Consider the following 23019-nt stretch of genomic DNA (forward strand, 5'->3'; position numbering starts at 1 on the left):
CCCAATTCATTTGGGAAATGAATAAGAATATGGAAAAATGTTCCAATCATCTCAGTCAAGAAACAAATTGTGTTAATTGTAGTTAAGAGTTTCACAACCTAAGATCTCAAGTTCTATCAGCAATTTTTCCTGCTTTGGACAGTCTAAAAAATGCACGTTCAAGCATGAAAAACTAAATCCCAACAAATGTAAATATCCATAGTCTAAGTTTATTTAAAAATGTCCTGTTTGTAAAGCAGAAAACAAACATTTTGAACAAATGAAGACACTTATTATGATTAGACCTTACAAGCCTTAAAATATTTTAGTGTTAGTAATCTACTTCATAACTGGTATAAAGACCAGTAAAGCTAAACCAGTCATACAGTCATATTATATATCCACATTATAGAATTTTATTACAATCCAGTAACAAATCAGCAGAAGAAAAAATACTACAGAAATCAATTCAGTGACAGCAGATGAAATACATAACAATCACATGTGCCCCATTATACTGCAAGTAATAAACCATATGACCTGCCTGAAACAAGTAAGTTGCCAAACTACTGTATTACACACGTATAAACTAAAAGTAATAAGTCCAGGTAGTCAATGGATAGTTGTGTTAAATAATTATCATGGAAAAAGATATTTTACATGACAACACACTTTACATTGGAAGATAAAACTCTCACTGATTACACAGTTTTATTTTACATTTAGGTGGACAGGTCTTTTTGCTTGTACTTGAAGTAGAAAGGAAGCACATTCCAGCGTGTCTGGAGAACTGGAGTTTTGAAAACCTACATTAATAAAGCAACCTCCAATTTAGTTTTAAAAAAAGCCAGTAAGGAAAAATAACTGCACATATATCAATCTGTTAAACAAGTATGCTTGAGAGCGATTCGGTCACAAACTCTACTTGGTGACACAAAGCCCCTATGCTTCTTTCAGACAGTCAAAAATTCCTCCTGTTCCTGAGAACCTGGAGGAAGTCTGAACTCTGTTTGGAGATATGGTGCTTTTAGAGTAAGCCCAGGATATTCTAGGTAATGCTTCTCTACAGAGGAAACTTTCAGACTCTTCTTATTTATTTATTTTTTTTTTGGAAGTGGGGAGTGTCAAAGATAGCAGTAGAGGTTTTACTGTACTCAGAACATGATCTCCATCTCATTCTAGAATACATCTAAATGCCACATTGTGAATTGAAAATAGCCAGCTTACTGTCCTGTGGATAAAAATCAGGACACCTTATAAATACACACACTCAGGAGAGAAAATAGAGTGTGCACCTCAGAAAATTAATATAGAAGTTATATAGCTCAAGATGATTTTTGTTGACTGTGAATTACTGAACAGAGCAGAGCCAGAAGGTAGCAATAGTAAATATACCCAAATATATATCCTGATTGAGAATCAAGTCGGGGCATACATAAAACAATGCTTCCTACTACAATCAAGTCAAGGATGAACTACCTGAGACTTAGAAGTTCTAACTTAAACATTTAGCTGATTTATAGGGCATGCAAAGGCATATAAGATGTATTTGAACTTATAAAATACATTATTTGCTTTAAAAAGCTTTAAACTGGAATGCAGAGTTTTGCTCCTAATAAACCTACCCAGCCAGCAGCGCTCTCAGAACGATACGCAATACAGAAAATCCTACTGCATTTTATAGAGGGGCTTATTCAATTGGACTTAGGAGTTTCCAAGCAAAGGTTCAATACAGGGAATAAACTCATATTTTTCTCTGTATGTAAAAGGCTTTCATTGTGACACTGCACAATTTTAGAGGTCTCATAGCCTTTGAATCTTCCATGCAGTTTTGGCTTATTTTTTTTCCATATTTTTAAAAAGTGTTTGAGATTAGCTGTGGATGATTAGTGCCTGTGCCAATTTGAATTTGTCACCTGGTATCTTTTTTCTACCATTGGTGGAGATATAACAGATCTATTTTGGATTTAACAAGTAGTTTAAAAAAAGAATATTTAGGAGTTGGGGTTATCTTTAGCTATTATTACTCATAACTATATGTGATAGTTATTTTATAACTAAATTTGCATACTTAAAGGTAGCAAATGGATACAGCCTTTTCTCTGTCATAGTCTTCTCTCAGTAGCTCTGATTTTCTTTTAGGTGTAATCCTACAATGAAGGAGGCTCTATGTGCACCTGCCAACAGGGTTTATGTACTAGAAAAACACAGCTGCTGAGTGATAAAACCTTCTCTCTAACACAGAGATTGTAGCATAGCCATGGTTCACTTCCTTTGCTCAAAGTTCCTCCCCTAAGTAATACGTAAAAAACTAGGAAGATGACATAATAAAAAGGTTCATTTTGAAACAGAACAGCTAGCTGCATACCATACCTGACATAGCCACAAAAGCAAGGACATAAAACATTAAATTTACCTCTACTCCCCCGAGAGCTATAGACTTCTCTAATAAATATTTCATATACTTCCAGCTATGAAACATAACCTTGACTTAACCCACCTACATATGCCAGGATTCCTTTACCCACCCTTTAGCAAGCTTCCTATTCCAAACACAAACTACTATATTATTACAGGGGTGTAAGTTGCCAAACTACTGTATTACACACGTATAAACTAAAAGTAGTAAGTCCAGGTAGTCAATGGAGGTTAAAGGCTGCGGGTCCTGTCACATTCTTTAGGGCAGTTATAGAAATAGTGAAATGTGTGCCTCTGCATGCAAAAGCTAAGATGTACATGTTGCTTTGTGGCATTATGTCAGATATAGAACATATGAAGCAACTTTAGCTGTTTCTCAATGACATTTTTCTTGCTTATTAATAAAGAACAGTGATGAAGATAGCACACGACTATGGGTATCTGTCTCTCATCTCCAGTTCAAGTTGAAAACTTCTGAAATACATAGGAAATGAAGAGCAACAGGTAAGTAAATATCAACTTTCATCACCTGCATTGTTCTAAAGCATCTGCAGCTTCAGGCACTGACTGTACTTTGATCAACAGAGAAAGTGTACGTACGAGCAGCTAAACATTCAGGGATTACAGTTGGGTAAGTTAATTATAGCAACAGCATACCACTTACTGCAGAACAGTTTGCACACAATGTGGGTACATACCGATCATCATCATCTGCATGAGTATTAGTGCCAGAGGTACTTTGGAGTGTGGGTAATCCTTCAGTGACCCCCTCATCTATTGAACCTGGGCAAGGAAAAAAAGAACATCAACTTGCAATTTAATGGAAGTAAAGTAGACAAACAGTGCATAACTGCACAATTAAGGGTGTCATTAAATGACAATGATTTCTTCTGCACTAACACCTGTAAAGCAGAAAATGCTAATTTAGAGTGAAACTTACCTGTGTTTCACCATTTATTTCCACCATCTAACGACCAATTTAATCTTGCTGCTGTTCTACATCTTGATTTCCCCTGCCTTACACATTCGCCATATGATAGCTTTATTAACAGAATGCCAATCCCAGGCTGTAGGTGCCCTTGACAAATTAAAAAATGCAATCCAAAGGAGATGAAACAGTAGTATACCAGCCACCTGTCACTGAATGAGAGATGCAAGCACACAAAATGGCTCATTATGACTTCCAGCCAATGTCTTGGCAAATTCAGCTAAAACGAGCTTTGGAAATGAAATCTAGTCCAAATTCAGCACTAAACCAAATCCTGACATCTTCATTCCACTTGTACACTCAACTGTTGCTCAAAAGGGTCCCTGTTGATGAGAATGGAAATTTCACTAGTGTACGAGGTGATCTTCCTCCTACCTGGTAATGCTGTTGGGGTCCTACACCTGCATTGGCAGAACAAGTGCACTGAACTCCCCGGGACCCCGCATGCCTCCATTCCTTCCAATAAGCTCTCTGTGGCCATTTTCTCAGAGCTCTTTATTTCAGGGATGACCTGTGTCTTTTAATCCCTCCTTTCCTTATGGCAGGGACAATGTGCATCCTTTAATTACCCCATCTCCACCGCCAATCTTGGCCCAATGCCAGCTCTCTCTGTATGCCTCAATTCCTTCCATGTCATGGGCTTTGTGCTTGCAATTCTTCCTTCCATTGCAGAGAACTATATCTTCTTCTTCCTTGGCCAAGGTCTGCTGTACCCCATGTCCTCCAGTGCCCCCATTTCCTCCAACAATTTTTTTTTTAAATTTCTGATTGGGAAAAATATTTCAGGGTGTCTTTTAAATTATGCTGGGGCCATGGACAAAGCCAAGATGCGAGTGGGAGATGTTAAGGTGGAAGATGTTAATGGTTGCCATCAAACTTTCTTTTGGACTTAGAGAAAAAGTTACAGCCCCAGAGAAAGGTGGCACGTGCTGTGCACTAAGGAGGTAAAGAGGCACCACCCCATCAGTCCTTCAGCTTTCTGATTTTCACCAGAAGCAGAGAGGAGCCATTTCAAAATTCCTCCACTGCATTCGGGGAGATGGACAAGGAAACAAAGAAACACCACAGAGCTGAATGGGAGACCTTGCTCTGCGAGACCAAGTAGCTGTCACTGTTTTGCAGCATCATTCTGCATGCACCCTCCTGCAGGACTCCTCTACTCAACCTTTATAGTAGCGAACGTCTTAAATCCTGTATCCCTTGCCAGTTTGGTCTTATGGCTTTAGATATTTTAGGAAGTGCTGCATCCTGAACCAGCTTATGGTCCAATTACATATAACCTGTTACTAAGCTTAGTCCTACTATTTAAAGATATTTTAAATCATAAGTTCCCTGCACCACCCTAGCTGAGAATCACTGCTCTAGTAGAAAGATCCCTCTGTGATAAGCTATGCAGTTTATGACCTGAGACCAGACCCCGTGTCATATTTCCTCAGTAGAGGCAATTCATTTTTCCACGTCCACCACTCACATATACCGAGTGCTGCTGGCAGTTTGTTCTCCAGAGAGGTCGAGTTCACTGTGTCTCCTTCACCCCACCACGCAGCAGAGACTGACTTTTTTGACCTTTAGAGATTCTGTAAAGCCCGACTACTGGGACAGACATTAGGAGATGGCTTGAGAGAAGAGGACTTTAATGGTAGGGGGTGGAACCTGATGACTAACCTCCACCACACTTAAATGGGAGTAGGTCCATGGCCATCCGCTCTGAAGTATAACACTAGAAAAAACAAGTCCCAAGAAAGCTTACAAAGAGACTGAAAGGAAGTAGGCAGATACCAAAAGAAAGATGCAGCGCCACTCATGAAAAGGAGACAAACCTGATGGGAAACATCTCTGACAGCCTTCTGAAGATAAAGCTCTTAACATCAAATTTAAAACCCTAATATGGTACAGCTTAAAATAAACTGGAGCTATTGTTGGGGGTGCGAAATTAGATGTTATACAATCTGTAAAAATAGAGAGATTCATATTGGCTTATTTTTCTCCTTCATGGTAAAGCCGACTCAAAATCTACCACAAAAATAAGCATATTTGCTCTTGGAGTTTTCATACAATACCCTTATCTCTGTAATGGAACTGATCTTAAGGAGTTATGAAAATGTCTTCTCAAACATAGCGAGCGTTGCTACCATAATGACTTATTTATAAAGCTCTCCTGCTTGTATCTCTAGCATTATAAAGTACTCTCATGCACTGAGTGATACCAAATATAATAAACTGCAAATGAATGATTCTTGTAGTTGCCTGAACAGTGAATAAGGGCTCTCTACAATATCAGAAAGACAGGCAGGAGAGCTTTTATAAATGCATTATAAAGTACTGAGATAAATATATGTAATTTTATAAGGAAAATGCCTGTATTCAGGGAAGAGAAAGCCGTATTTTAACACACCTCTCTGACCCCATTCACTACTATAATATTACTGCAAAAGGCAACACCTCTTCAGGAAATAAAAGGGGATTGACATTGATGTGCCCTGTGCTGCCACTATGTGTATTATACTTCTGGTACAGTGGAAATCCTGCTCTACAGCAAGAAATTTGCCTTTCGTTAGGGGACAGCAAAATAGGCCTATAATCAGGATGTTTAATAGCACTGAGCAAAGAAAGTTAAATGTAAATTCAAAGGCAATTTTGTTTTGTGGTCTTGGATCAAATTTTTTCCATTGTGTCTGCAGCTCTCAAGGTGTAAGGCACTGGATCAAAATGTAGTTCTACAGACATTTAATTTTAAACATTACGTCTGGTTAACAAAATGGTGTTCAACAAAACACAATTCCTTCTTCTTAGTAGGATAAATATAAAATGGGGCACCTACCCTCAGTGACAGAAAACCCAGCCACAGCAGACAGTAAACCTGCCAGCAACTATATAGCTACATCACTGCAAGCTGATACTTCCTTGAATCTGGGTGAGCAAAGTTGCTCGTCAGCAGATATCATTTTATATGTAATGAATCTTGACTAGGGCAGTGGTTCTCAATCTTTTTAGAGTCAAGGAATCCCTTTATAGGCTTGAGACACCCTCAGAAAAAGGAAGCTCTTAGTTTTTACTCATTATTTGACTAAAGAAAAATAATAAAACAATTCTTCTGTTGCAAAGAACTCAAAAAAACCACAACAGTTCTTTCGACACTATGGATTAGGGATGTAAACAATTAAATGGTAATTATATTAATACTGTTCAACAGGCCTGTGTGACGCTTCGGTCCCTGATTCGATTTGGCAAAGATTCGGCCACTGGATCTCCGAATCTAAATCGAATCAGAGGACCCTTTAATCTCTCCAAATCAAATCGGAGAGATTTGGAAAGATTCAGTGATTTGAACACAGACACAGCTTTACGTGTTTTTTCTACATACCTCTAGGTAGCAGGGGCTCGTGAGTGCTGCGATGGTGGGGTGCATGGAACATCCCACAGAAGCATGGGGGGCTCCCCAGCACGCTCAGCCGCAGACCCGGAGGTGGATCAGAAGCACTCCTCCCCCCACTTGGTGACTGGTGCCTCCTGGGTCTGGGGGGTTCCCCTGCAGTCAATCACCGAGTGGGGGAGATGTGGGGGGGGGGGTCCCCCAGTGTGCTCCTTGTTGGACCCAAAAGTGGACCGGCAGTACTTCCAGTCCACTTCTGGCTTTGCCACCAAGCACGTGGAGGGCCCCCCACACACTCCTGTGGGATGCTCCATGTACCCCAGCATCACAGTGATCACAAGCCACACTGGTACCTCAAGGTATGTAGAAAAAACATTTAAAAGGTGCATCTATGGCCAAATCGTTGATTCTCCAAATCAGCATCTAATAGTCAGATTCAGATTTGGCCAAATCGAATCAGAGACAGCGATCCAAATCAACTTTGGGCCAAATCTGAAAAGAATAGGGCCTGCTTCAGCTCCCTCCCCCCACTGTTTAACGTTTACACCCTCCCCTTCCCTCCCCTGGCTCAGTGCTGCAAGCTGTTAGGGGAGTAGCTTCAGCAATGGCAGCCCAGAAGGCAGTGTGGATCTGAGCTGTGGCACTGCACGGCTGCCGTCGCAATGAGGGAACTAGCAGTTACCTGGGGGAGTGGAGCTGGCCCAAGTTGCACAGAGGAGCCGGCAGGTCTTCAACAGGAGCAGGTGCAGTGGTTGGGTTGCCATCATGTACTGCAGGGGTGGGCTGCATGGAGCTAGGCACCCCCCTTTCATAGCACCCACAGGCACTCCCACCTGCCAAGATAGTTGTGCCATGCCATCCCCAGGTAGTGCCTCTAGTTTGCAGGTACCCAGAGCTGTGAGCAGTACCCCCCTCTAAGCTCTGGCAGCTGCCACTCTGCAAGGACCCGCAGTGGTTCTCCCAGCCTGGGGGCATGTGGTAGACAGACATGCCACACAGGATCACACCTGCAGCATCCACCTGTGGGCTGAGTGCCCTCTGCTAGGAGCAGTGGCATTAGGGCAAGCCCTCAGTCAAGAAGGAGGAATACAGCACTGGCCCAGCTGCTGGTTTCATCGGGAGAGGAAGGGACTGCACTGCTCCTTCTGCTGCAGGACCTTTTAACCGATATAATTACAAGAGGTCAAACAGGCAATTTTTTAAACAATGCTTACACTCCTACTATGCATTCCCAATTGACATCTCTAGGTTTACCCTGTGAATCATGTATGCACGCCTAGCAGTGCTAACACTGCAGGGCAGCATGCAGCACCTTTGAAAGGATCTCAAACACCCCAGGATGTCACTGCAGCCTGGTTGAGAATCACTGGACTACAGCAATCTTTAGCAGGGGAAGGAATTCAAGTGCACACCGTAAGAATCCGACTGCGGGCCAATGTTTCCATGGCTTTTTTGGTTCAATTTCAGCATCCCCTTAAAAAGGAATTGTTATATTACTCCTTGGAGTCCCTTTCTCTACGATCTAGTCCTGGTTTCACTCTTTTGTTCTCATTCCTGCTACTGGCTTACGATAAAAACAGTTGTCTTCAAGCTGGATGCACATTTTTCTGATATTGCTATTTTTGCTCATTTTAAAACAGATGGCATCTAATACATCCCTTTCCCCTGAAACTGTTCACAAATAGATTATACTGTTTCCTTTAGATCTTGACTTGGTATAGTTTATTATTTCAGAGTACCTGGATACGGTGAACAGAAAACAGTAAAACTCCCTCTTTTTAGCTGCACCTGTAGCCTTTCCCCCCTTCCCCGATTGCTTCCTGTGACTTGTCCAATTTTGTTTGTTGCAGTTTATATTTTTCTTACTGATACAGCGATATGGTTTCCTACTAGTGTTATGTTCGTTTAATGACTTGCGCCATTGATCTCATGTCTTTAGCAATTTCTTTTCTAAGTTACTGCGGTAACGAGTAAAGGCCTGGGGTCAAATTGCAGCAGTTCAGTGAACAAGTATGTTTTTTTGGCAGCTTCCCAGAAAACAAATGTCTTCTCTCCCTTTAATTTATGAACTACACACAAAATTCTTTTGCAAATTAAGTACAAGAAAATTAACAGTGTTTATTTAGACTGATCGCACATTCCTCTGTTTGTACATACTGCCCAGAGGACTCACAAAACCAATGCTTGTAAAGTCCAAGGCAGGTAACACACTTTAGTTTGGACAAAAGTGTTACCATTATAAAACGTCAACACATAAACCATTCAAAATAATAATACACAAAAATAGTATTACAGAAAAGTACTGAAGCACATGCTAACATGTACTGAAGTTCCTGTTTCCTTAAAGCAATGGTATAAAGGAAACAGTATGCTTACAGTGGTCACACATCTCACCCTTCCAAGGAGGAAATATCAGTTCCTACTCTCTCCAATGAAGGCATGGCACCAGACAAAAACTTTAGGGTAGAGTTAGAGTACGGGGCTACATGGAGAATCTTATTAACAGCATTTAACATTTATGTTGTTTGAATCATGCAGAATCAAAGAATTTTCAACTCAAGGTTTTCAAATAAACCAGAGTTTACTGAACTAAGCCTTTAATAAACTAATGCCATATTCAGCTCAAGTCAATCCATTAATACAGAACTAAATAGACGATCTGTGCAACTCTGGCAACCGTACTAGGAACGTTACAAATTGTCTGTGCTTTGACTTATTGAGAGAGAGAACTGGATTGTTACAGTGACAACCTCTATATGTGAACTATTAATAACCAACAGCTCACTAGAGGCACCCAATAACAGCTTCAAAACTGTCTTTCATGAAAAAAGGTTACTTTTAGCTTTGCGTAGCACAAGGACTGGGATTTGTGATTAAAGCCCACAGAACTGGAATGATATGACAGCACTCTTGTTTTTGTCTGGAGTGTTAAAATGACAACTTTCCAACATGTATTTGGCAACTTATTATAAGAACAGTCACCACTGTACCCACATTGACACAAGGCCTTACCTTATTTTAAAGTCACCATATTACCCCTTAACACCTACTGTTACAATACTAAAAACACCAGTCTATCCATCATGGCATCTGGATGGACTCTAGTCAAAACATCTGGTACTGTTACAAACAGAATATTCATTTGAAAAAATACTTAAATGCACAACCTGTAGTATAAGTGCCACAAGTGGCATGGGCAGCCTGTGTGTAGCATGCAGCAGATCAGGTAGAGAGCCCAGGGCAGGAAACAGAGAGCAGATCAGGCACAAGAGAACTGGAGCAGTACTTGGAATAGGCATGAGGCTAATTTGCTCAAAAAAAAAGGTTGGTCCCCACCGCACTGGTGCCTATCAGAACTCAGAGTGCCAAAATACAGTTTAACCAAACTACAGTGATCTAACAGAGTCAAGCGGACTTCCTCAAATCAAATCACATCTACATGTGCATTTGTGTACATAGATTTATATTAAAAAAAAGTGACTATACCTATAGAGGAAGACTGCGGGCTGATCAGGAGATCTTCCTGAACCTGTTCACTTCCAGGGACTGTCTGCTGATCACTCAGAGAGCTCTGCGATGCACTGACAGGCTGTGATACTTCCTCATGAACCTCCTCATCACTTAACCTTTCCACTTTGACACGCACATCTTCTTCAATCACAAGAGGTGAACTGGCCTTTGTGCTCTCACAAGTTACATAATCAGTAATTCTTCTGGCTGCCTCAGATGGCCCAGGCATTTCTAAAGTCCTAGAATTCTCTACTTGCTTCACCTTGTCAGACTGAAGTCTTCGATCAATTCCAAAAGGAAAAGTCCAAGGAAAAGCTAAGGAAGAGTCTACAGGCTGATTTCTGGACTCTGGGTAGGAAGCTGAAGGATTCAGCACTTGCGGGGAATTTGTCTGTGTGTTACACTTAAGTGGACTCTCAGGAGACATGACTATGTAGCTTTTGCGTTTTCTTCGGGACTCTCGGCACACGGGAATGGTTCTTTCCACCACGCTGCATTCAGAGGAAACTGGAGAAAGGCTGCCATCTCGAGAGGCAAAATTGCAGTTTGCACTGCTTTCTTGTCCTCCATCAAGCACCTTTTCTTGCTGGCTGTTCGGTGTATTCCATAAAATGCTTGACTTCATGAACTCTGAACATGTGCTGGCAACACTGAACATCTGCATATAGCTGGCTGCAGCCAACACATCGATAATATTTTCTGTGTTAATAGATAGTGTTGCTGTGTATGCATATTCCAGGAGGGGTATAAAGCCAGTTACTGTCACGTGATGCAAGTCTAACACACTCTTGCTGTCATCTTCTGCTTGACCAACAAGCTTGGAGCGAAAGAAGTCACTGCAGGCTGCCAAAACCACCTTATGTGCCCTGAAGATTTTGTCCTGCACACGAATGGTGATGTCACAGAAATGCCCATCGTTGCGAAGCATGTTTAACTTGCCAAGCATCTCCTGGCTGTGGGCAGGTGAGTTATGAGTAAATGTTTTTACACCCATTTTTCACCCTTCTGCCAGTACTCTTTCACAATGCAAGAGGTTACCAGTGTCCTAAAAGGAAGACAAAAAAAGAAAAAAGAAAAAAAAAATCTTTTGTCACTTACAGGAAGTGAATTTCTACAATGAGAATGGAAAGTTAGTGACTTATCTAGAGAGATTTAATATGAAAGAGTCTCTCCCCACAGGGGGCAGACTATTCCATGGGCAAGAAGCAATGACAGGATTTCACATTAAGTTACCACTACAGAGAATATATTCAGTTATTCATACTTTTGTAATAATGCATATGAAATCTGAAAGCTAGGTTATCTGAAGTCAGTCAATAATGTGAGCAATAAACCCACTCAAAAAAAAAAAAAAATACACAGATGATGACAGTATGATAACAGGAACAATTAAACCACCTTGCTAGAGTGAAAATACGGAGTTTTGGAGTGGTACCCGTGTCCTAAATTTGTACTTTTGCTTTCTGGGCTTGGGAATCTGTTGCTTACTGCTTTCAGACATAAAAAGACTTTGGGAACTGATTCTATAAACTGTGGAAAACATCTGTTTTGCCACTGTACAGAAGCAAACAGACTCCTTAGTGCAAGTATTAAACAACAGAAGACCTTTATAGCGTCCATAGTATGACTTTTCAGAACACAGAGTTCAAACAATAAACAGAAAATGTTTGGTAATAGCTAAGCTGTGTTGCTGGTAGTGCAGGTACTAACTGCCTAGAGCTGCTTTTAATAACTAGCTCTGGAATAGGAAGAAAGGCTATTAAAAATTCCGTCAAACACAATGGGTTATAAACCTCAAAGTAAACTGTGGTACGCCTACCCCCGGGGGTATGCAAGCCATCTCTGGAGGGTACACAGGAAAAATTGTGTAATGGCAGATTTAATTTTCATTATAATAATAATTGACATTTAAGGGGTTACAATATAAAATGCATGTTGGTAGGGGTATGAGGGCAGCTGGTAAATCCAGAAGGGGGTATGCAATAAGAAAGAAGAGTTTGGGAACCTCTGTTACAGACTAACCAAAGTATATACGAGTACAAGCTCGTATGGGCTGAAGCACACTTCATCAGCTGCTGTGAAAGGACGCACAAAAAGCTGCTTATAAGGAAAGTGAAATCTACTCAGTCTTCTACTTGATTTCAGACCAACAGGGCTAAATAAGACTCTGGGCAGAGAGACGATCTGAACCACTGCAGCAGCCTCAAAACTGCAAGCCTCTTGCAGATTTCATGGTGGAATCTGTTGATTGGTGACCCCCGACTGTTCCCTCATTACCAATGTGGAAAGACAGTGCACAGAGCAAGGCACAATGTGTCTAGAAGTCCCCTGCAGTGGACCCATGTCATTCCTACTGCCTCCAAAGCCTTCGGTGCTGGCAAGTGAAGGTAGAATTTGTCTCTGTAAGAGGAAACCTAATTGTTCAGACTATTTTAAATGTGCATGGTGCATTGCACTCCAAAAGAAAAATGGCTATTAGTTTTACTGTCCCTTAATGCCCCAAGCATGCATTCTTTACCTGACCAAAGCTCCCAAAAGTGGGCTGCCATTTTACTGCATATTCTGTAGGTTTCAGTCTTTTCTGTATGCTGCTTTAATCCCAGATCCCTCCATACTTAAACTGGTTACCGTCAACATCATATCTGGTTGGCTAACACTGGGAAATAACCTTTTCCTCTCATGACCATTTTTCTTTCCCCTGCAAGCACACACAGTCAGCCCCTCCAAGCCACTCCATGCAAGTGAGTCCTCAGAAGGAGCTTAATAAGGCCCTGCATAGACACAGACATGGCTCAGCTTACAACACTGGAGTCTCAAAATATATTTAAAGGGTGGTTGCCAAAGTCTCCAAGTGAATTTCCTTCATTACTCACTCACTCCATTATTAAATATGAGCCATATTTACACCTCATTTTGTCTCATTCCTGTTATTTCACTCTTCATATTGCAAACTGCTTCAGATAAAGAGAAATAAATGTTTCTCCCCTAGTCTCCTGAAACACAGGATCAGCTTACCAACATTAGATCATCACATGGCTTATCAATTTCAATAACTAGAAGTTATAAGAGGAACATTAACAATTTATGAAGGCTGAGTCAAATTATGAGGGCAGCTTGGATTTAAAGTGAAATTTCACACCACGACAGAAGGAGAAGTTAAGCACAAACAAAACACTTTTTCAAGCAAAAGAAACATATCCCAAGTCCATATTGACCACAAGGGGCATCTGAAGATCCAGACCGTCTCTTCTTACATGAATCAAATGAAAACCATATTTAATTGATCTGAGACCAACACATTACAGTAAAATCTCATAACTGCATATTATAAAGTAGCCCGGGGGCACCCTTCCCTCAGATTTGTCAGTAGCTATGGCAATGCCGCGGCACTCCACAACACTTCGGGACTATTACTGCTCAATGAACCACTTCACAAATACCAGTGTACAAGTAACGGGCTAGTCATCAGGCACAATGTAGAATATTTAGAGACCATTAATGTTTCAAACAATCATTAAGAAATGAGTAAATAATGAAACTGACCAAATATTTTATGTAATAGCCCCCAACCTCCATTTGACTGACTGCCTCTCCGCTTTGCTCATTCTGCTTTATGGTTACGAGTAATTCTGCTCCTTAGTCACCAAGTGCTGCACTCCACTCACCTGTCCAATTTTGTTCAGAACCAGTTCTTGTATCCCACTCCCCCCCTGCGCCCCCCACAGCTTCCTCTCCCCTTCCCCTTTCATCTGTTTCTTGCTTGACCTCAATCTGATAGTTTCATAGTAGCAAGGGTCAGGAGGGACCTAAACAGATCCTCTAGCCTGACCCCCTGCCACAGGCAGGAATGAATGCTGGGTTCACAAGACCCCAGACAGGTGATTGCCCAACCTCATCTTGAATTTGCCCAATGTAGGGGCAAGGACCACTTCCCTGGGAAGTTGGTTCCAGATTTGGCCACCCTAACTGTAAAATATTGCCTTCTGATCTCTAACCTAAACCTATTCTCCATCAGCTTATTACCATTGTTCCTCGTCACCCCAGGTGGTGCTGGGGAGAAAAGGGCTCTACCTATTTGCTGTTGATCTCCCCCGATGAGTTTGTAGGCAGCCACCAGGTCTCCCCTCAGTCTCCTCTTGCTGAGGCTGAACAGGTTCAGGTCCCTCAGTCTCTCCTCATAGGGCCTGTCCTGCTGCCCTCTCACCAAACGGGTGGCCCTCCTCTGAACCCTCTCCAGGCTGGCCACATCCCTTTTAAAGCGCGGCGCCCAGTACTAGACACAGTACCCCAACTGCAGCCTGACCAAAGTCACAGAGGAGGAGTACCATCTCTCTGGACTGGCTTGAGATGCATCTTTGGATGCATGACAAGGCATGGCTGGCCTTGCTGGCTGCGGTCTGGCACTGGCAGCTCATGTTCATCTTGGAGTCAATAATGACTCCAAGGTCCCGTTCCACCTCTGTGCTTTCAAGAGGGGAACTCCCCAGCTTGTATGTATGCTGTGGAGTCCTTCTCCCAAGGTGCAGCTGGTTACTAAGCTTAAGATAAAATAGGTGAATCCAGTAATATGCAATAATTGGATGCAAATTTATTACAGAAACAAAAAGCCTACTACCAAACTACATGGGATGCTGCTCTACTAACTCTTCTTTGTAAACTACTTGTGCCCACCCCTCACTGAACCACTGCCATGCAGGCAGATGGTTCCTATGCTTGGACACACACGGCACACATCTTTCCAAAACGAAACCTTGGAGCGAAGGGAAACGGGGAGAGGGAGGAAAGAACAAGACTACTTATACAGTTACCAAAGAGGTATAATTTGCAACTAATTTTAACGTTCTGTACACAAAGCCTGAAACTACTTTTGGTAAATTATGCATTTTAAAATCCATTATAAATTATTCAATAGTTTCATTCTATTTTCTAACCTATGAATGACAAATGGTCATTTTGTTATTGCAGTAAGTCACGTCAGGGAATACAGCGTTGAGACAGCACACTTTTGCCTCATGTTCAACACCGGAGACGTGACAGTATTCCAAAATGACACAGATTGCCGTGTCGTATTTCTAGTGTTAAGACATGCACTACCAACAGCTGATAATTCATAAGCAAGAGTATTGCATGATGAAGAGTTTAAGAGAACCATTAAGACAAAACCGAGTTTCTGCATATCATGGCTCACTTGTTACCTGACCGATGAACGATAAGGTGCTGGAAGAGCAAATATCTTCTAGCCACAGGATGAAGCAAAACAAAATCTCTGAGCAAGGACTAGGATGGCACTGTGATAAAAACACTAATTTTCTTTCCTTTGCCAACAGCTTGTGACTGAACAGCTGGACTTCTCACCCCTCAGAAATAAAATCCAACTCACTGCTCCTCTCTCCCATACTGTATTACATTACAGTATTTCCAAATTCAACAGGTAAAACCACTTACAATAAAGCTTAAAATACTGCCTCCAAAAGCTTAAAAAAAAAATTTAATGCAGCAGACCAGTGCTACCAACTTTGCCCTGACATTTTCATTAATAATTCGTGAGCTAAATTTATCCAGAGGACAGTCCTGGTCAGGCAATCTGCAGAGGTACCAGGCTGGACATCGGGGGAAATTTAGACGAGAGTGCTTCACATCAGAACAAGGAGAATCTTCCGACTTGCCAGTTGCTGGAGAGGCTGATAACAGTGGAAATTCTCTCACGCGTTTTTAAAACAGTTCAGTCTAACATGATTTTTAATTGGGTCAGAGCTGGGGCTTAAGTGATTTAAGCAGGCCTGAGTAAAGAAAAGAAGTCCATGCCTAGCAAAAAGCAGACCACTAAACATCTGAACAAAAAATATGTACCAGTACACATCTTCCAAAGTAGTTCTGCTTAGTTAAGACTATTAAAGAGGTGTATACAAAGCTTTTTCATGCGACAAACAAACATGAGAACACATCCTGCACAATACGCAATGTAAAGAAATTGAAGGTCAGACTTCAGCATTGTCTATCTTTCACATAATACCTTTTCCTTCTTACTCATCTCGTTTTATCTGCATTTCCTGGCTCAAACTATTCTCTTTATGACATGAGTTATACAGCAATCTCGTTTTTCTTTTCCATGCAGGACCATGGGTCACCAAATATACACCTGGCTTAAAGGAAGGTTCAGTTCTTGACTTCATTGTACCTCCATACAACAGAAGTGAATTGGGAGCTATTCCTTCACAAAGACACCAAATCATCCAGGATGGCAGCTGGAACTGACAAAGGTCTCCCACTTAAATGGAACTAAGTATTTGCCAGATTTGTTTTGAAACAGTTTTAACCCAGTTCAATAAACCCAGCTTAAGCCCTATTGTGGACAAGACCAGTTACAGTAAAAAGAAAGGCAAACACAGCAAGATTTCTTTGCTTGCAGTGACCTCAGCCTGCAATACTCACTCTAGCACAATGGAATCTAGGGAATGCTAACCTGTAACCTCTCAGGGCAGTGGGTGAATACATCAAGGCAGTGAGCCTTCAAGGTAAGAATGTAATGTTTTAATACTCCTATCTCTGGCAGGATGGCATAGCTAAGATCACAAGCAACCTAAAGTAATTGCAATTTATTTAGTTACTGCCATAAATATCATTTACAATAAAACTCCAAATTCAAGTTGAGCAGTAACATTTACATGAAAAGTTTGGGTTTGTTTGAAGACCAAACAAACATTCAATAGGTTTAAACAGAAGTTAGAAAGAAGATATTACACCTGTGGAGATAGCCCTAATGTACTGTTTCATAATTAGCTTCTCCAAGGTAGGGCAGTTGCTCACAGATGCTATACAGCAATTCTAGTGTTTCAAAATGAAGATTTGAAAATACTGGGGCTAAGAACTGACTCACCCTAGAGCAGTTTCATTCAGATCTTTATAGTTGCATCTATTTACATTCCTTACTTTAAAAAGCCCATTGAACTTTCTATCACTTGCCTTGATTATTGATCTTTCACAAACAACCCTGATGAAAGTTTTCAAATGATGGGACAACATATGTAACTTAGTTTATAAGAGTTGAGCATCAAAGTATTTTTGTTTGATATGATTCAGCCCCAGAACCATTGAAAAGGGATTTTTGTGTGTGTGAGTGGAGGAATAGGAACAGATAAAATGCACCTTGCAAGGTGGTCTCTTTAAACTGTATCTGAGGTAACATCTCTCCCATGAGTTCCTAAACTTTTTGGCTCATGTACCTCTACCTTAAAAAAAAAACCTGACATCTCTTTTTCTGCACATTTATTTCAGACCTTAGTAGGCTTAAATATATTCGGCCTCTATAAAAAAGTAAATGCCTATGGAAATCTAAAATGTTAAATTACTGCCTCTTATAATTACAATGGGTTTTTGACAGTGCATCAAAAAGGCAACACATTAAAGCAGCCATCATTGTGATGTTTTGCCTTACTTAATTTACAATAAACAAATGAGATATTTTGGTATGACACTACAGTCCTGGGCTAAATTTTCTTTTTGTCTAATTAAACAAAAAACCAAACCAAAACAAACAAACAAGCAATCACCTTTAGTGAGAAGTGTGTATTAGGGATATAAATATAGTTTAAAACATGATCCGTTTAACCTCCTCCAATTATACAAGTTAAGACCCGCTTGGACACAGCTGCTGCTGGAAGCCGCTCCCTGGGGTCTTTGACAGAGGAGGAAGGAGGCAGCAAGAAGCCCCACCAGGCAGCACAGCCCACATGAAGCTGTGGGTGGCAGCGGCAGCAGGGGAGGGGCTTTCCCAGCCTGCTGCAGCCCCCAGCACGCGGGGAGGGAGGTAGCAGACTAGCTATGGGTACCAGTGCCCCTTCACCTCTCTCCCTTCCTCCTGCCCTGCCACCTTCCGGTTCCTGCTGGGGCATGTGCGGCACCACACAGCTTCACTTCCCCTCTTCTCTGCTGGACTGTGCCCTGCCCTGCACTAAATGATAAGCTATAACCAGTTGTCACTGAGCTTATAGGCTAAAATATTAATTTGTGAACTCTCCATAACGAGATCTGCAAGAAAAGTTTGGACAGACAGTGGCCAGGGAGGATATAGGTGCAGTTATGCCTGTTCCATCTCCAGGTATTTCCTATGTTGCTTGGTTTTGCTGGTTGCCATATGGGACCAGGAGAAATTCTGCCCCCTCAGCCCCCTTCCTACTACATCTGCCAGGTTTTTGTTTTTAAGCCTTCATCAGAGGCATCGGGCGTTGGGTGCAGCCAAGGATGAGGATTTTGACGGGGTGTGTGAATGCTCCTGCTGGGGATGTAGAGCCAGAAGTTCCTGGCTAGAGGGCCTTGCCCCTCCACTTAGGGTCAGACCAAACACCACATTTGGGGTCAGGAAGGAATTTCGCCCCATGGTCAGATTGATACACACTGTGGGGTTTTTGCCCCTCTATGATTCTAAGAAAACTGGGTGTTTTGGTTGAGCTTGTGCCCGTAACTGTACTCACAAAGCTAAACCACTACAAGATGCATTGAAATCCACTTTAATTGCATGCACTAGTGTGTAGCAGTTTAACTAAATGGGTCTGAAATCACTCCATTATTGAAACTTGTGCCATTCTGTGCATACACCAGCACGCTCCAGTGCTCTCAACCTTGTTGCCTCACAGCTGGGGCTAATTTTCCACTTTGTGGAAGACAAAGATCAAACAGGTCTTGGTTTTTCACCCCACTGATTTGTTCAAAGGGTCCAAGTTGTTCACTGTGCTTAACCTGGAAGGTGCATTGGCGAGCATTTTGATGTGGTGTTGGCTGAGTCTCCCAGGCTGTTCCGTGGCCAAAAAAGAGGACACTGGTTATCAGAAAAGTCAGCTCCACAACTTTCACTGACATGCAGCATTTAAATTAAAAAGTGAATCGCTGGTTCATCAGCATGAAAACCCTCTGGGTTCCTCACGTGTAGGTAAGTCCTAGAGGAGGCAGGCAGAGTTTGCCAAGGACTTTTCTTGTTGCTGCTAGGAAAAGATCACATTTGTTGCTTCACAGCTCTTATAGGACACGGAAGGATTTCAAGGAATCCAGACTCTCCTTTCTTGCTTTGAAAAAAACAAACTCTTTTTGTTGTTGTGAATAATGTAGTCAAATTGTTCGCAACCAGGGGACCAAACAGGATCAGATCCAGGAATCTCTTCTTAAGCAGACCCCTCAATCTCCCCACCACCCCAAAAACCCCCTCAAAAGCAAACAAACCAACCACAATCCAGAAACTGGAAACAGTTCAAAATGCAGGCAGCCAGCTGCTATTCTGCTGAAGGATCAGGCAAATTGTTTTCCTCTATCCACATTTTTATTCACCAGACCACCTCACCTCAACTTCCCTGTGGAGAAAGTAAAGGAGCACCCATGGGCCTCTTGCTTTCCAGGTCCGTGGAGACCAGGCTCCAGAACAAGGAGTTTCTAGTCTGCCGTTTCCTTTACGGGAGCCCTTCAGTCGTGGGCCTTCCCACATCTGCAGGTTTTTCCCACTCTGAAACAGCTCTGCATACATCTGTCTGTCTAGATGGGAGGGGATCTGGCAGCATGATATGGAATTTTGCAAGTTCCCCTTAGTAGCCTCAACAGATCATCATCCAACAGTAGTTGTATCAGAGGCCCTGTTTGGAGGTATGTACAATGCACTAGATTGTTATTCCAGCTCTGAAGAACAAACTAAAGGAGGAATTCTTCAGTGTAGCACCAATGCGCCAGGGTGCTGGCCCGAATATCTATCTAGATGCATGTGACAGCCACTCAGGAATCCAGCCCTTCCCCAACCCCATTTGTCACAGATAGGAAACTAGATCTGAAAAAAATCCAATGCAACACTTGCAAGGTCATATGGTGAAACTGCAGGTTCATTTGGTAAAAGTGGCTAGTATTCCTCCCTCCTCCTCCCCACAATGTATTATTACTGAGGAAATTCAGTAGCTGGGATTCTTGATTTGGCTACAGTCATTCACCTATCCACGATCGTCCAATGCAGCACAGAAATATAAACACAACAACTCATTACTTTCATTACAAAGTCCCTGGTGTACCAGGAACATTCATACATGACCTTCATAGAGGCAACAGTGAAATACATGAAGACATATTCAAGATCATGCAACCACATATTAATTTTTCATACTGCTGTTCTAGATGACCCCACACACTTAACTGCTGCCCTGGCTTTATGAAACTTCCTCCTAATGTACGAATGAGAAATAACTACACCGTCAACAGGTACAAGATGCTAGTGATATATGTTACACCTCTATCAGGCTAAAAACCTAATATATATGCCTGCTTACCTTCAGCCACAAGCTGCTGAAAAACATGATTTCTGTTTTGGTGGCACAGTGCATCCTTCAAAAACATTTGCAGAAACAAAGGAGGATTTGGGGCCCAAACTGCCTGCAGAGGCCTAGCCACCTGCCTCTTTCAAGAAGCCTAGACCCATATGGAAACATTAGTGCAAAGAACCCAAGAAATGACCAGTACTCCCATATGCTAAGTCTATGCAAGAGGAAATTAATGGATGAATTGTCAAAGTCTTTATTGTCCATGTTATTATTGTCATGAAAATGTTACTTGGGGAATACAACTGCTTTTGCTTGAGGCTGTGGGACTACAAGAGACACTAACATTTTGTAATCCTAACATATGGAGGGGAGGGCATGGCGGAAAAATGTATAGCTTCAATTTTTTTTTGAGGTATAAAAACATGACGCTAAGGAGTGGAAGTATAAGTTATTTATTTAAAAAACACAATGTTATTGTAGCCAGAGATGGTAAACCACCTGAAATCTTGTAACAGAATAAATCTGAAATGATGATGCAGCCACATTATAAAAACAAGACCAAGACAGCAATTCTAACAGTAAAAATAAAACTAACTTCCAAATGTGAGAACATGCTGCTATAATTCACATTTCACATGAAGACTTGACGCATGCTTTTCCAGCAAGTAACACCCGAGGCCTAGTCTGTCTGTCAGGCCTGAGAGTTGGCAAGTCTTCATCTCTTCGAGACACCGGTTCTCTTTTCCTCTGCATTCTCCTAGGGACAAATGCACAGGCTATGGCTGAGACACGATATTGCTGGTAAAGGGCCCATGTCAAATACTCCAACTTTACATATTCCAAAAAACATAGCTGCATAGAAGAGAGGAAGCACATGAGGCAAATGGAATAGGGTGAGACTTGAAACATTTTGGTGTTAATATTTAAATCTCTCAAGCTCGTATCTCAGGAGCTCCCTGTCTCTTCAGATTTGCCGAGGTGAACAGTCAACCATGCTCTGGCTTGTCACTCACTCACTCCCTCTCAGCAGCCTAAAATCTGAAAACTGCAGCTGAAAGTAGCAGTCATGTTTCTGGCCAGCATCCCTAAGGATGTCCAATTTGAATTTTTGTTATTTATTTTTTTTTAAAGAACAGGCCTGGGAAAGGTTGTGCGAGAGGCCTGTAGTCTTGTTGGGTGTCTACGGCAACATACTACTAAACCTTTCTAAGCAAGCAGGCAAGGGAAAGTTTGGACATTTAACCTACATTTTCTAATTTCAGTATTGGATCTCATCCATGCTTTTACCTAGAGATAGATGGTATACTCCCCCCTTCCCATCAAGCTTCTCAAAGGTTTGCCAGCCACGGTAATTGATAATTAACAATTTAAAATAGTCTTTAAAAAGAGGGAAAAGAACAAAGTCAACCACACAGGAGGAAAAGAAACAAAGAACGCTCAGGGCAGCAGACTATTTCTACCTCCATCAGGCTGCGGCAATGATGGAAAACATCAGTTTGTTGCACATTCTGGAATGAGAGCGCCCAGGCCTTCCAGAAATGGGAAGAAAGCCCACGAGTTATGCAGCAGACATTCTGTTAATGTACAGACAGATTTGCTAGATACATGGAAAGTGTGTCAAATGTAACAGAGAGAAGAGGGGAAACAGACCATTCCCGTAATACTAAAAAATAAATAAATGGAATATTAAAATATAGGAAGCCTCATCTTTTGCCACAGGAATGCATAGTGATCATATGTGAAACCAGATTAAGGCAGTGTCTGCACCTCAAATAATTCTGCCTACATTGCACACATGCTGTGCATGCAGTGCACTCTTTCACCACTTGAGGCACCCTGCACATTACCAAAAAGTCACTGAGGGTACCAATTGTTTATAAATCACGATGATAAGAATATATTAAAAAAAATTTTCAACCAAGTTATCAAGTCCATGTGAAGCCATGGAACTATCTAGATTTCACATTTGGCTTAAAAACGCTACCTGCAACTCCCACATTTGGGGAATGTGTTATAACCAAGTTCAGCCACTGGAGGAGTCCACAAAGCCTCTCCCTTTTTCTTCACTGCTAGATAAGGGGTCAGAACCATTCCTGTAATATGGATGACTACAGAAAACAGACACTGAGTGAAAGCAAGGAAACACTCCCTCCTCCCTGTTACACCCACATATACTATGCGGTTTGCGTTCGATTTTCTTCCCCTGGTTGCTCCCCCCTTGCACAAAGATTTGTAGGTACACTGACCTGTTTACCATCCTAAGCTGTGTCCCAGAAGACTTGTAGGTGATAGTAATAGGATAAGAAGGTTGGGTGCGGTATGGTGGAAAGGAAATCCACAATCCAAAAAAGGTTGGAATAGGGATACTATCCAAGACCACCAGAAGACGAAAAAATCTGCACTCTTATAAAGCCATATCAATTCATAATTGCCACTTCCAGAAAACAGTGAAGTTCCCCACAGAT

The 23019-nt window shown here is 41.7% G+C and overlaps 1 protein-coding gene across 1 annotated transcript in view; it reads right to left on the reverse strand.

Annotated features, from left to right (window-relative positions):
• Nucleotides 1–23019, reverse strand: part of ZBTB44 (zinc finger and BTB domain containing 44) — a 53839-nt gene that overhangs the window by 16993 nt on the left and 13827 nt on the right. The window contains exons 2-3 of the mRNA XM_090027033.1: nt 10245–11313; nt 3096–3180 (exon numbers count right to left, since the gene is read on the reverse strand). Coding sequence (XP_089883159.1) covers nt 3096–3180; nt 10245–11262 — 1103 coding nt within the window. The 5' untranslated portion in view covers nt 11263–11313. The remainder of the gene's footprint in view (nt 1–3095; nt 3181–10244; nt 11314–23019) is intronic.

Source organism: Crocodylus siamensis, chromosome 14, assembly GCF_052110815.1.
Source record: "Crocodylus siamensis isolate JL-2025a chromosome 14, ASM5211081v1, whole genome shotgun sequence".
In the NCBI taxonomy this organism is placed as follows: Eukaryota; Metazoa; Chordata; order Crocodylia; family Crocodylidae; genus Crocodylus; species Crocodylus siamensis.